Below are 16250 nucleotides of genomic sequence, written 5' to 3'. Positions count from 1 at the left end.
AAAATTGAGAGGCAGGTGCAGAGATTTTCCCTCAGACCCCTTGCCCTCCCCCATGTGCATAGATAGCCTCGCTCATGATCAGTATCACTCACCAGAGTGTGGCACATTTGTTACAACTGATAAACCTACATTGACACAGCATTATCGCCCAGAGAGCACAGTTTTCAGTAGGGTTCACTCTTCGTGTTGTGCATTTTATGGGTTTGGACAAATGTATAATGACACATACCTACTGTAAGGGTATCCTACTGAGTAGTCTCACAGCCCTATAAATCTGTGTTCTTCCTTCTGCCTACTCATCCCTCCCTCCCACCCCAACCCTGATGTCTTTTTATCTTTCTTTTTGTTGAGACACATGGATCCATTAATTCTTTAGAGGTTGTGTTCACTGGAGAAACTGGAGCGGGAGCCTAGAGCCAGAGCTCCCCTCAACCAGAAATCCAAACTCTTCTCCCTGGTAATGTTTGTCCAGCGCCCTCTACTGGCAACACTTCATTCAACACCTTCTTGCAAAGGAAAACGATTTTTTATTTTTTAAAAAAAATTTAAAGATTTTATTTATTTATTTGACAGACGGAGATCACAAGTAGGCAAAGAGGCAGACAGAGAGAGAGGGGGAAGCAGGATCCCTGCTGAGCAGAGAGCCCGATGTAGGACTTGATTCCAGGACCCTGGGATCATGACCTGAGCCTAAGGCCGAGGCTTTAACCCACTAAGCCACCCAGGTGCCCCGGAAAACAATTTTTTAAAAAAGATTTTATTTAGGGGCGCCTGGGTGACTCAGTGGGTTAAAGCCTCTGCCTTAGGCTCAGGTCATGATCCCAGGGTCCTGGGATCGAGCCCCGCATTGGGCTCTCTGCTCAGCAGGGAGCCTGTTTCCTCCTCTCTCTCTCTCTCTGCCTGCCTCTCTGCCTACTTGTGATCTCTGTCTATCAAATAAATAAATAAAATATTTAAAACAAAGATTTTATTTATTTGAGAGAGGGAGCAGATGAATGCACAAGCAGGGGGAGCAGCAGGCAGAGGGAGAGGGAGAAGCAAACTCTCTGCTGAGCAGGGAGCCCGATGTGGTCCTTGATCTGAGGACCCTGGGATCACGACCTAAGCCAACTGAGCCACCCAGTCACCTGCCAAAGAAAAAAAATTAAAGGGCCTGCATAATTTTCATAGAGGCCAAAAAGGAATGAATTTGGAGATGTGAGGCAAGAAGTCAATGACTGGCACACTTTATGGCACACTTTATTTATTATTTATTTATTTATTTTTAAAAAAGATTTTATTTATTTGACAGAGAGAGAGAGATCACAAGTAGGCAGAGAGGCAGGCAGAGAGAGAGGGGAGAAGCAGGCTCCCTGTGGAGCAGAGAGTCTGATGGGGGGCTCGATCCCAGGACCCTGGGATCATGACCTGAGCCGAAGGCAGAGGCTTTAACGCACTGAGCCACCCAGGAACCCCTATTTATTTATTTATTTATTTATTTATTTATTTATTTTTTTAAAAGATTTTATTTATTTATTTGACAGAGAGAAATCACAAGTAGACAGAGAGGCAGGCGGAGAGAGAGAGAGGGAAGCAGGCTCCCCGCTGAGCAGAGAGCCCGACGCGGGACTCGATCCCAGGACCCTGAGATCATGACCTGAGCTGAAGGCAGCGGCTTAACCCACTGAGCCACCCAGGCGCCCCTATTTATTTATTTTTAAAAAGATTTTATTTATTTATTTGACAGACAGAGATCACAAGTAGGCAGAGAAGCAGGCAGAGAGAGAGAGAAAAGGAAGCAGGCTCCCTGCCGAGCAGAGAGCCCGATGCGGGGGCTCAATCCCAAGACCCTGGGATCCGGACCTGAGCCAAAGGCAGAGGCTTCAACCCACTGAGTCACCCAGGTGCCCCACTGGCACACTTTATATGCATTTACCGATGAAATCTCTGTGTAGCTCTCTTCTCTCTGGTTTCTACCCCATACAATGTAGCCCCTGGGCATCCCTGGATTGTGAACCTTGTCTCCTCAATTCTGGGATACCCAATTCTGATTGGGTACCCTTTCCTTGCCCCAGATCCTGAAAAGTCTCCCTGGGAAGTAAGCCTGAAGCAATAGGTGGGCTCACCTTAGTTGCCTTTCTCTTAATGATCAGTCTCTCTCTCTCTTTTTTAAAGATTTATTTATTCATTTGGGGAGGGCAAAGGGAGAGAGAGAATCCCAAGCAGACTCCCCACTGACTGTGGAGCCCAGTGCGGGGCTTGATCCCAGGACCCCCAAGACCATGACCTGAGCTGAAACCAAGAGTCAGTTGCTCAACCAACTGAGCCACCCAGGTGCCCCAGTGATCAGTTTCTTTTTTTTTTTTTTTTAAAGATTTTATTTATTTATTTGACAGAGAGAAAGATCACAAGTAGGCAGAGAGGCAGGCAGAGAGAGAGAGGAGGAAGCAGGCTCCCTGATGAGCAAAGAACCCGATGTGGGGCTCGATCCCAGGACCCTGAGATCATGACCTGAGCCGAAGGCAGCGACTTAACCCACCGAGCCACCCAGGCGCCCCCCCAGTGATCAGTTTCTTAATGCTCTTTGTTGTCTGAAGTCTAAAAAATGTTGTCTTTATATATTTTACCCATTTTTTTTTAGTTGTTTAAAGTGAAGGGATAAATCTGGTCTTGCATTATTCCATCATGTCGGAAGAAGGGAGTCCAAGTCCCTTGCTTTCTTCTTGCGTGCATTCCTTCGGTGTAACTTTGCCCATCCCTTTTTAGCTTTTCAGAACCTCTTTGTTGTACCTCTTGTACACAACATGTTGAGTTTTGCTTTGTGGTATCTTCCGAAAGTCCTTTTCCTCTTACTGGGTGAGTTAAGCCATTTACATATACCGATATGATGTTTGGTCTCACTTCTGTTATACTAGTTTATGGTTTTGTTCATTATTTTTGTTTTTATTTATTTATTTATTTTAAAAAAGATTTTATTTGTTTATTTGACAGACAGAGATCACAAATAGGCAGAGAGTCAGGCAGAAAGAGAGGAGGAATCAGGCTCCTGGCTGAGCAGGGAGCCCGATGTGGGGCTCCATCCCAGGACCTGGGATCATGACCTGAGCCGAAGGCAGAGGCTTTAACCCACTGAGCCACCCAGGCACCCCTATTTATTTATTTTTAAATATTCTATTTATTTATTTGACAGACAGACATCACAAGTAGGCAGAGGGGCAGGCAGAGAGAGAGGAGGAAGCAGGCTCCCTGCTGAGCAGAGAGCCCAATGCAGGGCTCCATCCCATGACCCTGGGATCATGACCCGAGCCGAAGGCAGAGGCTTTAACCTACTGAGCCACCCAGGCACCCTTTGTTCATAATTTTTATATTCTGCATTTTATTGATTCTAAAACTCATCTTTTCCTATATTTTAACATTTATGAAATCAGAATGTGTCCCTTTCAGTTGATGGCTTGGCAAAGTTTAATTAGCAATGTTTTTTCTTAGCAGCACATGAAATAATGTCTTTCCAAAAGATTTATTTATTTAAGAGAGAAAGTGGAGGTGGGGGAAGGGAGGGACAGAGGGAGTGAGATCTCCAAGCAGACCCTACTCTGATCATGGAGCCCCACACAGGGCTCGATCCTACAACCCTGAGACCATGACCCGAGCCGAAACCAAGAGTCAGATGCTTAACTGACTGTGCCACTAAAATAATGTTTTATAGTTGGTGGCATTTTAGATTCCATGAAATGGAATTATTAGTCACCTCTTTCTTTAAAGGGTCTCATGCAGTTTCATGATTAGGTGTCTAGTTATAGATTTTTGTTTTGCTTTGTTTTTAATCTTCTTTGTAACTTTTTTGAGTTTCCTGAATTGGTGTGTCTTATCAGTTCTGGAATTCTCAGCATTGTCAGATGCTTTCTTCTTTCCTTTTCAGACTCCAGTTAAAGCTGTGTGAAATGTTTTTATTTTCTCCTACATGCCTCTTAATCTCCCTTGTGTATTTTCCATTTTTTTCCTGTGCTGTGTTCTGGCTTATCTTCTAGTCTAAATTTTCTTCTCATTTGTTTCTTCTCTTATGAACATTGGCATTGAGGGCACATGTTGTGATGAGCCCCGGGTGTTGTATGTAAATGATGAATCACTAGATTCTACTCCTGAAATCAATATTGCACTGTGTGTTAACTTACTAGAATTTAAATAAGAACTTAGAAAAAACGAAATGTTTTATTACAATAACATTGATATCAAACATATTGAGATTTTTGTTCTCACATTTTTTTTTATTTTTTAAAAGATCTTTATTTATTTATTTATTTGACAGACAGATCACAAGTAGGCAGAGAGGCAGGCAGAGAGAGAGGAGGAAGCAGGCGCCCCGCTGAGCAGAGAACCCGATGCGGGACTCGATCGCAGGACCCTGGGATCATGACCTGAGCTGAAGGCAGAGGCTTAACCCACTGAGCCACCCAGGTGCCCTGTATCTCATATTTTTAAGCCCTTTGCCTTGGCATCTGATAATTTATAAGTTTATTCATACATAAACAAACCTCAAAAATCCTAAAAAAACCCCCTCATAGGCAATGAATTTTTAATTTCAACAATTAGCTTTCTCATTTCTGCAAGTTTTGTTTTGTTCTTTTGCAAATTTGCTATATCATTATTTTGTACTTTTCTATTTCATGCACATGCTATCATGCTTGTATTTTACTTCTTTGAAGTATAGTAAATGTTAATTTTAAATCTGCTTCTGATGGGGCACGTGGGTTGCTCAGCCAGATTCTTTTTTTTTTAAATTTTTAATTTTCAATTTTTTATAAACATGTAATGTATTTTTATCCCCTGGGGTACAGGTCTGTGAATCGCCAGGTTTACACACTTCACAGCACTCAACAAAGCACATACCCTCCCCAATGTCCATAACCCCTCCCCCCTTCTCCCAACCCCCCTTCCCCCAGCAACCCTCAGTTTGTTTTGTGAGCTTAAGAGTCACTTATGGTTTGTCTCCCTCCCAATCCCATCTTGTTTCATTTATTCTTCTCCTACCCACTTAAGCCCCCATGTTGCATCACCACTTCCTCATATCAGGGAGATCATATGATAGTTGTCTTTCTCCGATTGACTTATTTCGCTAAGCATGATACGCTCTAGTTCCATCCACGTTATCGCAAATGACTAGATTTCAGTCAGTCTGATTCTTGATTTCAGCTCAGGTCATGGTCTCAGCGTCGTGAGTTCAAGTGTCTGGCTCTACACTGGGCGTGGAGCCTGCTTGAGATTCTCCCTCTCCCTCTGGCCCCCAATGCTTCTTGCTCACTCTCTCAATCTCTAAAAGAAAGTTGTTTGTGGAGTTTCTTTGAGTCCCAGGGTCAAACTGGTTTCCTCCAGAGAAGATTTTCATTCACTTCTGCAAAGCGTCTTTGGGAAATACCAGCCTGGGACTGCCTTAAAGCAAATTCACAACTTGAATTTCCTGGGGCCACTTAGGTGATGGGAATCCACATTGCAAATCTATGTTAGGACTGGCCTGTGGCCAAAACTACTCAAGGACAGTTCCCCCACTCCCTTTTTGTGTTTAGCATCAAGGCCATCTTCCTTATAGTCCATTGGCGGTTGTGGAGAAGGCTTACTCCTGGCTCATCTTTACCTTTGAGGGTATTGGTTTTGCGAGGGGTCAGTGGTCTCAGATTAATGGGCATAGGGTCTCATTTTAGCCTTCTCAGCTGGGAGGGCCCTCCCTGAGTGCTCTCCTCCCTATCCCATGAGGCTACCCAAACTTAAGTTCAAGTTTACCCAGAACAGCAGGTGTCCTCAGGGCAATAGCCATGTCTGTGCTCCCTCACCCAGCTTAACTCTCTGGCTTCCAGATTTCCCTTAGAATTTGGCATGGTAATTCCTCATTTTCTCCTCAGCTCATGTTTTGTTTTTGTTTCAAATTTAAAAGACTTTATTTTTTAGAGCAGGATTAGGTTCACAGCAAAATTAAGAGGAAATGTACAGAGAGTTCTCATAGACTCCCTACCCCGATAGATACATAGCCTCCCCCACTATCAACCTCCCCCACCAGAGTAGTATATTTCATTTTGTTTTTAAAAATTAAAAAAAAGGGACGCCTGGGCGGCTCAGTTGGTTAAGCAGCTGCCTTCGGCTCAGGTCATGATCCCAGCGTCCTGGGATCGAGTCCCGCATCAGGCTCCTTGCTCGGTGGGGAGCCTGCTTCTCCTTCTGCCTCTGCCTGCCATTCTGTCTGCCTGTGCTCGCTCGCTCTCGCTCTCTCTCTGATAAATAAAATCTTTAAAATATATATATATAAAAATTAAAAAAAATTAAGATTTTACTTATTTATTTGAGAGAGAGAAATCAAGAGCTCGGGAAGGAGCAGAGGAAGAGGGACAAGCAGACTTGGGTCTGGGTCCTGATCTCATGATCCTGGGCTCATGATCTGAGCTGAAACTGAGTCTGACACTTAACTGGCTGACTCACCCAGGCACCCCTAAAAAGATTTTATTTTTAAGTCATCTCTACACCAACGTGGGGCTTGAACTTACAACCTGGAGATTGAAGGTCACATGTTCTACCAACTGAGCCAGCTGCCCACCCCAGAGTGGTACATTTTACACAACTGATGAACAATTGACACCCAATGTCCGTACTTTACATTACGGTTGACTTTTGCTATTGTACATTCTATGTTCATGTTGCTTTTATGAAGATATTTGTTATGTTATATTTATCATTTGTAGTTTTCAGCAGGAGATTTAGCCCAAAGTGGATTGGAATTGGAAATCTAGGTGAAGATTCAAAGCACAATTTTAACATCAGTAGGAAGGAAACTAACATTTAATGATCTCCTTGTTCTGTGCCAGGTGCTGGGCTAGTTCTTTCCCTATAATTTCTCATTTAATCCACTTAATGATTTTATGAAGTGAGTGATGGTGTCCCCATTTTAAGAAAACTACGGCCAGGGGCTCCTGGGTGGCTCAGTGGGTTAAAGCCTTTGCCTTTGGCTCGGGTCAGGATCCCAGGATCCTGGGATCAAGCCCTGCATCGGGCTCTCTGCTCATCAGGGAGCCTGTTTCCTCCTCTCTCTCTGACTGCCTCTCTGCCTATCTCTGTCTGTGAAATAAATAAATTTATAAAAAAAAAAAAGAAAAAGAAAACTCCCTAGAGTGTATGTGGCAAAATCTGAATTGCGTCCCAGTGTTTCTGGTCCAAATTCCGTTCTCTCTGCAACATAGGGAACTCCCTCTTATATTATTTGAATGCTTGTAGGATGTTAGCCCTTAGGGCATAGTTAAGATGCGCCTGGCATATAACAGATGTTCAAAAATATTTGCTGAATGAATGAATGAATGAATGAATGAAGCAATGTTCCTAGCCTTGTGATCACACAGGTTAGTATATCCCATACCTGAGCTTTCAACCTAGGCAGTTTGACTGTGGAGACCACAACCTTAACCACAACGCTGGCTGCTTCTATTTGTATATATCATGGACATCCGATACCAATACGTGGTATTCTCCATACTAGGACATGCAAATCTGCTAGCTGCAGTTTATTTCTCTATATGATCACACCATGTTTCATTTAACTGAGTGGATAGACAGTGGTTTCTTGGTGGTTTTTTTTTTTTTTTTAAAGATTTTATTTATTTATTTGACAGAGAGAAATCACAAGTAGGCAGAGAGGCAGGCAGAGAGAGAGGAGGAAGCAGGCTCCCTGCTGAGCAGAGAGCCCGACGCGGGGCTCGATCCCAGGACCCTGAGATCACGACCTGAGCTGAAGGCAGCAGCTTAACCACTGAGCCACCCAGGCGCCCCTTCTTCGTGGTTTTTAATCCTTTGCATTTACGGACAGCCCTGCAGGGAGCAGTACTTACTCTCCACCCTAAGCTGACTGTGAGACTCCTCCACAGGATCACTCCTACCCTCTTCTCTATCATCATTGTACTAAAGGATCTCTAAAATTCCTTCAGGCCATCACCCTCAATTCTGGGATTTCCAGAGCCATAATTCTCAATCTAGGTGTCCTGCATGTTGTAGATTACTGAATATGGTAATTGACAAGGTTCGTTTGGATTCATTTTCTGAAGATTGAAGGGCTTGGGTAATGTAATAGCTAATATTTGTTGAAGGCTTCCTATGCCAAGCACTGTACTGAATACATACATTATTCTATTTAATCCTCAACCATTCTATGAGCAATCCTATTATAGTCCCCATTTTTTTTTAGTTAAATCTATTTTTTAAAGATCGGAAAGTCTGATGCGGGGTTCGATCCCGGGACCCTGAGATCATGACCTGAGCTGGAGGCAGAGGCTTTAACCCACTGAGCCACGCAGGTGTCCCTAGTTAAATCTATTTTTAAAAGATTTATATTTTTATCTGTCAGAGTGAGTGAGAGAGAGAGAGGCAGACAGAGAGGCAGGCTCGCTGCGGAGGAAGGAGTCTAGCACAGGACTTGATCCCAGGACCCTGGGATCGCAACTGGAGCTGAAGGCAGATGCTTAACTGACTGAGCCACCCAGGCGTCCCAGTTAAATTTATTTTTATAAGTAATCTCTACATCCAAGGTGGAGCTCAAACTCATGACCCTCAGATCAGGAATCACATGTTGTACCAACTGGGCCAGCCAGGCTCCCTTATTGCTCCCATTTTTAAAAAGAGGAAACTGAGGCTCAAAGAGGTTAAGTGACTTGTCTGTGTTCATATAGCTTGTAGGTGCTGTCTGATTTCAAAGCTCGTATTACAAAGCCCTTTATTTGCTAGGGCTTCACTAAAAATACACTGTAAAATGGGTAGCTTAGGGGCACCTGGGTGGCTCAGTGGGTTAAAGCCTCTGCCTTCAGCTCAGGTCATGATCTCAGGGTCCTGGGATGGAGCCCCGCATTGGGCTCTCTCCTCAGCAGGGAGCCTGCTTCCCTTCCTCTTGGCCTGCCTCTCTGCCTCTTGTGATCTCTGTCAAATAAATAAATAAAATCTTAAAAAAAAAACCAAAATGGGTAGCTTAAAACAATAAAAGTTTGGGGTGCTTGAGTGGCTTAGTTGGTGAAGCATCTGATTTTGGCTCAGGTCATGATCTCAGAGTCCTGGGATGGAGCCCTGCGCATCAGGCTCCCTGCTCAGTAGGAGTCTGCTTGAGATTCTCTCTCTCTGCCCCCGCGCCATGCGCATGCTCTCTCTCTTTCTCTCTAATAAATAAATACATCTTAAAAAAAAACCCAACAAACATTTATTGTCTCCTAGTTCTGGAGTCTAGAAGTCCAAGATCAAGGTGTAGGCAGCGGTTGCCAGAGGGGAGGGGATGGGGGATGGGCAAAATAGGTGAAGGGGATTAAGAAGTACAAACTGCCAGGGGCGCCTGGGTGGCTCAGTGGGTTGGGCTGCTGCCTTCGGCTCAGGTCATGGTCTCAGAGTCCTGGGATCGAGTCCCGCATCGGGCTCTCTGCTCATCGGAGAGCCTGCTTCCCTCTCTCTCTCTCTGCCTGTCTCTCCATCTACTTGTGATTTCTCTCTGTCAAATAAATAAATAAAATCTTTAAAAAAAAAAAAAAAAAAAAAAAAAAGAAGTACAAACTGCCAGTTATAAAATAAATAAGTTATGAAGATAAAAAGCATAGGGAATATAGCCAGTAATAATTTTAAAAAAGATTTTATTTATTTATTTGACAGACAAAGATCACAAGTAGGCAGAGAGGCAGGCAGAGAGAGAGGAAGGGAAACAGGCTCCCTGCTGAGCAGAGAGCCCGATGCGAGACTTAATTCCAGGACTCTGGGATCATGACCTGAGCTGAAGGCAGAGGCTTTAACCCACTGAGCCACCCAGGTACCCCCTAGCCAGTAATATTATAATGGGTCTCATTTTAAATCAATGGTCAGATTATATATTTTTTAGATTCTGGGAAAAGCTCAAGCTTCTTTAAAATTTCCATGTCTTTTTTGCAGCCTGAATTCAACAAAAGTAATACTTTCTACCTCTTCAACCACGTTGATATTATTATCACATATCACAAAGAAAGTGAAAGAAATTGGAGTACTGCAAGATTGGTTGCTGCTAGACTTGACCCCCAAAGGTAATTATAGACTATCTTTTTAATTAGCCCCTTTAATTTAAAAATTAATTCAGAATGTGGGAGTTCTCAACTAGAATTTTCATTTTTAGGATACATGTGTAATGTAACCTTAGACATATGGTTCGAAAAATCAAACAGGCCATTTATTCCCTAGCGTTTGCCTATCATGTAATGTGAGGAAAAATGGACAGATGTGGAAGGGAATAGACTTACTGAGGGCTCCTAACGCTCTTCTTTGCTGGCTGCCATAGGACAAAGAGCTGGGATTTAGATCTGGATTTCTTCTCTGGACAGGTCTATTACTGGAGTCTGTCAGGCAGATATAAACTGAAAATAAGGAAGAATCTACTAACAATGGATGGCACAGCTGTTAGAGAGTTCATAACTAGGCATCCAGTGTAGTGTCTGGTCCCCAGTAAATGCTCAACAGATTGTAAAGCACAATCAGCACTATGTAAGAGACTAGACAGGTAACCTTGAATGTTGCAACTAGGATCCTTCAAAACTATAGGATAAATGAGAACTCTTCAATTAAGACAGAGAGGGGAATATAGCACACAATGTGTAAAGTCATGGTCCATTATGGGCAAACTATGATAAAACCTGAAATACTAAGATGGGGGAAAGAATGTGAGTATATTAAAGGAGGCCCTTGTGATAGAGTTTTCCAAGACAAAATGAGGAATTAGGAAATTTGGATTTTAGTCTCAACTCTCCTGGTTCCATTTTGTAAGTCAACCCTAGTTTATAGAAATGGATCAGACTTTATTGTTTTTAAGGTTACTGCCCTATTTGACGTCAGCCAAGGTTGTTCTGTCTGGCACAGATGATTGATTCCCAAAGGGAAAGAAGAGCTAGAAACTGTATTGTGCCAAACTTTTGACCATTGGGTCAGTTAACTTGATCTGCCATACGCTTAATATCCTCATCTGTGAAAGGAGAGGACTGAATTAGTTTTGTTTTTTTGTTTTTTGTTTTTTTTTTGAATTAGGAGTTTTTAATATGGTCCCTGATATATCAAACTCTGGAATTATTTTTTAAAGATTTTATTTATTTATTCAACAGATGAGTAGGCAGAGACGCAGGCAGAGAGAGAGAGGAGGAAGCAGGCTCCCTGCTGAGCAGAGAGCCCGATGTGGGGCTCGATCCCAGGAACCTGGGATCATGACCTGAGCTTAGGGCAGAGGCTTTAACCCACTGAGCCACCTAGGCACCCCCAAACTCTGGAAATTTTTTTTTTTTTAAAGATTTTATTTATTTATTTGACAGAGAGAAATCACAAGTAGATGGAGAGGCAGGCAGAGAGAGAGAGAGGGAAGCAGGCTCCCCGCTGAGCAGAGAGCCCGATGCGGGACTCGATCCCAGGACCCTGAGATCATGACCTGAGCCGAAGGCAGCAGCTTAACCCACTGAGCCACCCAGGCGCCCACCAAACTCTGGAAATTTTTATTGATGTGTATTTTTCTGGATAAAAAGGGCCTATAGATTTCATTAAATGGACCCCAAGTGGTGAGGAACACTGGTACTTTCCAACTCTGGTTTATCTTAGTAAAAGGATATCCTTTTTTTTTTTTAAATTTGTTGTTTAGAGTTTTTTTTAAAGACTTTATTTATTTATTTGAGAGAGAGAGAGAGAGAGCTTGAGAGGGGAGAAGGTCAGAGCAAGAAGCAGACTCCCCATGGAGCTGGTAGCCAGATGTGGAACTGGAGCCTGATGTGGGCCTCAGTCCCGGGACTCTGGGATGATGACCTGAGCTGAAGGCAGTTGCTCAACCAATGGAGTCACCCAGGTACCCAAAAGGATCTTCTTTTGAAATTGTTTTTAAATTAACAGGAAATACTAATCCTTGTCAAGGGCAATCACCGATGCTTTTTTTGGTGTATGTCACTTCAACAGAATGTTAGGAGGCTGGACTGTGAGGTCTAACTCAGGATGGCTGCTCATATTTGAAGTCATTAGGTAGTAAACATAGTCATTAGGTAGTTAACGTACAGTCATTAGGTAGGGCTCACCCAGGAAGCTAGTCCCATCAGCTGTATGAAAATCAAGCTTAATGCTTTACAGTTATATCTCCTATTGTCAGACTCAGAGTAAAAAAGCCAAGAAAATATTTTTTAGACATATTTATTCAACATTGCACATAGTAACAGTTTATGTATGCATGCAATGAAACTTTTATCTAATCATTGTAAAGGTCATTTATGTGGGCCCCTTGAGAACAAGGACTGTGCTGCAAATCATTTTTTTTACAATTAGGCAGTCTGCTCAAGGTCATACAAAGTGAGTTAGGCCTCACGGTATTCTAGACCTACAGTCTTGTGTTTTTTATTAGGGATTGTACCCAGCTAATTTCCCTGTTGGTTACCATAGTTGATCATTTCTTTTTATTAAAATTATTGACTTCATTTGGCTTTTGAATGACCATACTTCACTGATTGTCTCCTGTCTCACTGGTTGTGTATCAGTCTTCCTCATTTCTCCAACATCTTCATATTGGAGGGCCCCAGGACTGAGTCTTTGAACTTTTTTCTTCCTTATATATACTTCCACATTGGTAATCTTATCCTATCTCTTGGTATTAAATCCAACAATGACCCTTAGACCTGTAAACTTGTATATCTAGTTGTCCAATTGACATGACCACATGGATGTCTAGTAAGCATTCGAAATTTTGTAAGAAGATTTATTTGAGAAAGAGAGAGAGAGCGCACGAGTGGTGGAAGAAGGGGAAGGGGGAGAGGGAGAAGCGGGCTTCCCTGCCCAGAGCTCGATCCCAAGACCCTGAGATCATGACCGGAGCCAAAGTCAGACGCTGAGCTCCGTGAGCCACCCAGGTGCCCTGGCAAATTTAGTGGGACCAAACATGAATTTGTAATCTTCCCTCCAGCCTGTTTTTCCTGTTGTCTTGTCCATCTCAGCAAATGGAAGCTACGTCCTTCCAGTTGCTCAGGCCCCCACACTACTGGCAGCCTCCTTGACTCCTCTTTACAATTTTTCACTCCTACCCTGTATCTATTCCAATCCTTTGGCAGACCATGGGACTGTGTTTTTAAGATATATTCAGGACATCTTTCTCATCACCTCCACCTCTATCATCTGGTCCAAGACATCGTTACATCTCACCTGACTGGTGGCAACACTCTCGCCAGTCTCCCTGGTGCCATCCTTGTCGTCCAGCAGTCTGTTCCCCATACAGCGGGCAGCATTCTGTACAGAGCATTCAGCTCCTGTCAGTCCTCCGCTCAGAATCTTCCAGTGGCTTCTGATCTCACTTAAAGGCCCAAGTTTTCAAAAGACCTAGAAGGCCTTATGCAACCCGTATGTAAGGCCAGTGGTTTAAAATAGGCCTTTTACATTGGTTGGAGATTTTTTTTTTAAGATTTTATTTATTTATTTGACAGAGAGAAATCACAAGTAGTCGGAGAGGCAGGCAGAGAGAGAGAGAGGAGGAAGCAGGCTCCCCGCTGAGCAGAGAGCCCCATGCGGGACTCAATTCCAGGACCCTGAGATCATGACCCGAGCCGAAGGCAGCAGCTTAACCCACTGAGCCACCCAGGCGCCCCTGGTTGGAGATCTTAATACACTTTTTGGTGCATGATCTCTCTCACATGAAATTCAGGTATTTCCTATGCTGGGTTCAAGGCCCGCACTTAAACGGTAAACCTTGATATGTGTTGTCATTCGGTGATGGAATGTTTTTCTGTAGATGTGAAGTTTTAATCGGTAGCCTTAACAGTGATCATTTCTTTAATTCATAGCTGTTTTATTTTACTTTTAATTTTTAAATTTTTTAAAAGTAGGCTCTGGGCCGAGTGTGGAGCCCAGTGTGGGGCTTGAACTCACCACTCTGAGATCAAGATCTGAGCCACGATCAAGAGTCAGACACTTAACCGACTGAGCCACCTAGGCGCCCTAATTCATAGCTTTTTAAAAATACATTTTGGCCTTATTTTTTTTTTAAGATTATTTATTTATTTGACAGAGAGAGGCACAGCGAGAGAGGGAACTTAAGCACGCAGAGTGGGAGAGGGAGAAGCAGGCTTCCCACTGAGCGGCAAACCTGATGTGGGGCTCGATCCCAGAACCCTGTGATCATGACCCGAGCCCAAGGCAGCTTCTTAATTGACTAAGCCATGCAGGTGCTCCTACATTTTGGCTATAAATAGAATCAGCCTACAGACACTTAGTAAGGGCACATCATATTGCCAGACATTAGGGTTACAAAAATGAATAGCAAGAGGGCCACGTCAGTCACTCCTGCAATTGTGAGTGAATGTTTTTATTGTGCATATACATGTAGAAATAACCATCCCATAAGGGTTGCATATTCTCCTTTACACAGAAGCCAAGGGATAAGTTGTATGTTGAGTAAATAATTCAAAAGGGAAGAACCACTGTTTCTCCTTTCAATTTTTCTCTCTCCCCTTTATTCCGCTTTTACTTTTCAAGTAATATTACAGTCTCTTTGTTCCTGACTAGGCGCTGGTCATTTTCATCAGTCCTGTTCAGTGCATCAGTCCTGTGTGCATCGATTATGTCCTCCTGACCTTTCATCACTAATCGTAGCATTTTATACACAGTAGGCCCTCAGATCCCTGGCTGCCTATAAATATGATTTCTGTTTGGTTTTCTTTTCTTTTCTTTTTTTTTTAAATTTTTAAAATTTTATTTATTTCTTTGACAGAGACAGATCACAAGTAGGCAGAGAGGCAGGCAGAGAGAGGAGGAAGCAGGCTCCCTGCTGAGCAGAGAGCCCGATCCAGGACTCGATTCCAGGACCCTGAGATCATGACCTGAGCCGAAGGCAGAGGCTTTAACCCACTGAGCCACCCAGGCGCCCTCTGTTTGGTTTTCTAAGCCTACAGCTAAGATTACAAGCTAGGTTGTTTAACATATTGGGAGGGATAAGGTGAGAGATGAGAAATAAAGCCATTTGCTAATAGAAGGACTTAAAAAAAATCTGTGTACAGCCAAAGAGAAGATTCCTTTTTTTTTTTTTGAGATTTTATTTTTAAATAATCTCTACATCTAACATGGGGCTTGAGCTTACAGCTCTGAGATCAAGAGTTGCACGCTCTACTGACTGAGCCAGCCAGGCTCATGAGAAGAACTGTGAGAAGGTTCTTAGGGATATGTTTTCCCCTGCTGTCTGAAGTAGAGCATTCCTCTAAAAGTATTTGGAAGCTGAAATGCCGAAGTGAAGACGGAATTGTCATTAATTTATATGGAAAAATTTGTGAGCCTTCCCAGACCCCCCAGATCACCTCACATAGGCTTTTCTAATGCCTTAAGACACAGCTTGCTAATGGATGCACAAAGTAAAGCAAGGTCAAGCGCAGATGCTCACAGACACAGTTCAGAGCATTGACGGCTTCAGGTCAACATGCTGTGTAGTTCCCAGGAAAGTCGCTGGGTGGCGCCATTCTCGCTTCGGGACTGCGAGCCGCGTTTAGGATGGCTTCCTGCAAAAGTGATGCTGAATCCTCTTTTCGATTTTTTGTAAAAGTGAAAATCTTCTTCGCATTTCTTCCCGTTAGTTCATGAAAACAGGTGCTAATGTAGGGCTTTCGTTAAAGCGAAGTGGAATAAAGTGAGCTACGGAAAAGCGGGAGTACCTGTATTGCATTTTGGGCAGGATATTGACTCTCATTTGAGTGTTAGGGACATTTAGAAACAGAAGTATTTTAAGCCATAAAGAGTGTTAAATATGAAATATAATGGAAGGCGTATTTCTTCTGTCTGCTATTCTTACATGCCTGAATTACCATGACTCGGAAATTTACAGCAGCGGTTTTCCCTCCCCGCCCCCTTTTCTTAGCTATAAGCATTCAGATGAAAACCACCTGACTTGCAGTGGACCCCCTATGGAAATTCCTGGAGAAGATACAGATAAGATGAATGTAACCTATACTTACTCCGTGAGATTTGAAGTAAGCGTTCCATGCCATCATCTTACTTTTGTTCCAAATCAAATATATAAATACTATATGTTCATTAATAGTAAAGCCTTAATTTCCATCAAGTTTTTTTATAACACAGCTAAGAGCCCAGGAAAGCAGGTAAGTTCTTTATATTAAAACTAGTCAGAGGACAATGGTGAAAGGAATTCTGTATTAAATCTCCCTTTCAGGTACTGTGTCAGATAACTTACTTTCTCTTATTTTAAGTGGAGGTTTGAAAGAAGTACTTGGAAAATCAGAGGAGTCTCACTTGGG

General features: G+C 43.0%; 1 protein-coding gene across 2 annotated transcripts in view; it reads left to right on the top strand.

Annotated features, from left to right (window-relative positions):
- The window catches only part of LOC101689976 (transmembrane 9 superfamily member 2), an 86565-nt gene that overhangs the window by 18834 nt on the left and 51481 nt on the right, over window positions 1–16250 (top strand). For both annotated transcript variants that reach the window (XM_045068185.1, XM_045068184.1), the window contains exons 6-7: window positions 9907–10034; window positions 15854–15965. In XM_045068185.1, coding sequence (XP_044924120.1) covers window positions 9907–10034; window positions 15854–15965 — 240 coding nt within the window. The remainder of the gene's footprint in view (window positions 1–9906; window positions 10035–15853; window positions 15966–16250) is intronic.

Source organism: Mustela putorius, unplaced genomic scaffold (genome assembly GCF_011764305.1).
Source record: "Mustela putorius furo isolate JIRA1106 unplaced genomic scaffold, ASM1176430v1.1 tig00003899_pilon_pilon_pilon, whole genome shotgun sequence".
Classification (NCBI taxonomy): domain Eukaryota; kingdom Metazoa; phylum Chordata; class Mammalia; order Carnivora; family Mustelidae; genus Mustela; species Mustela putorius.
This window is presented reverse-complemented; position numbering and strand designations above follow the sequence as displayed.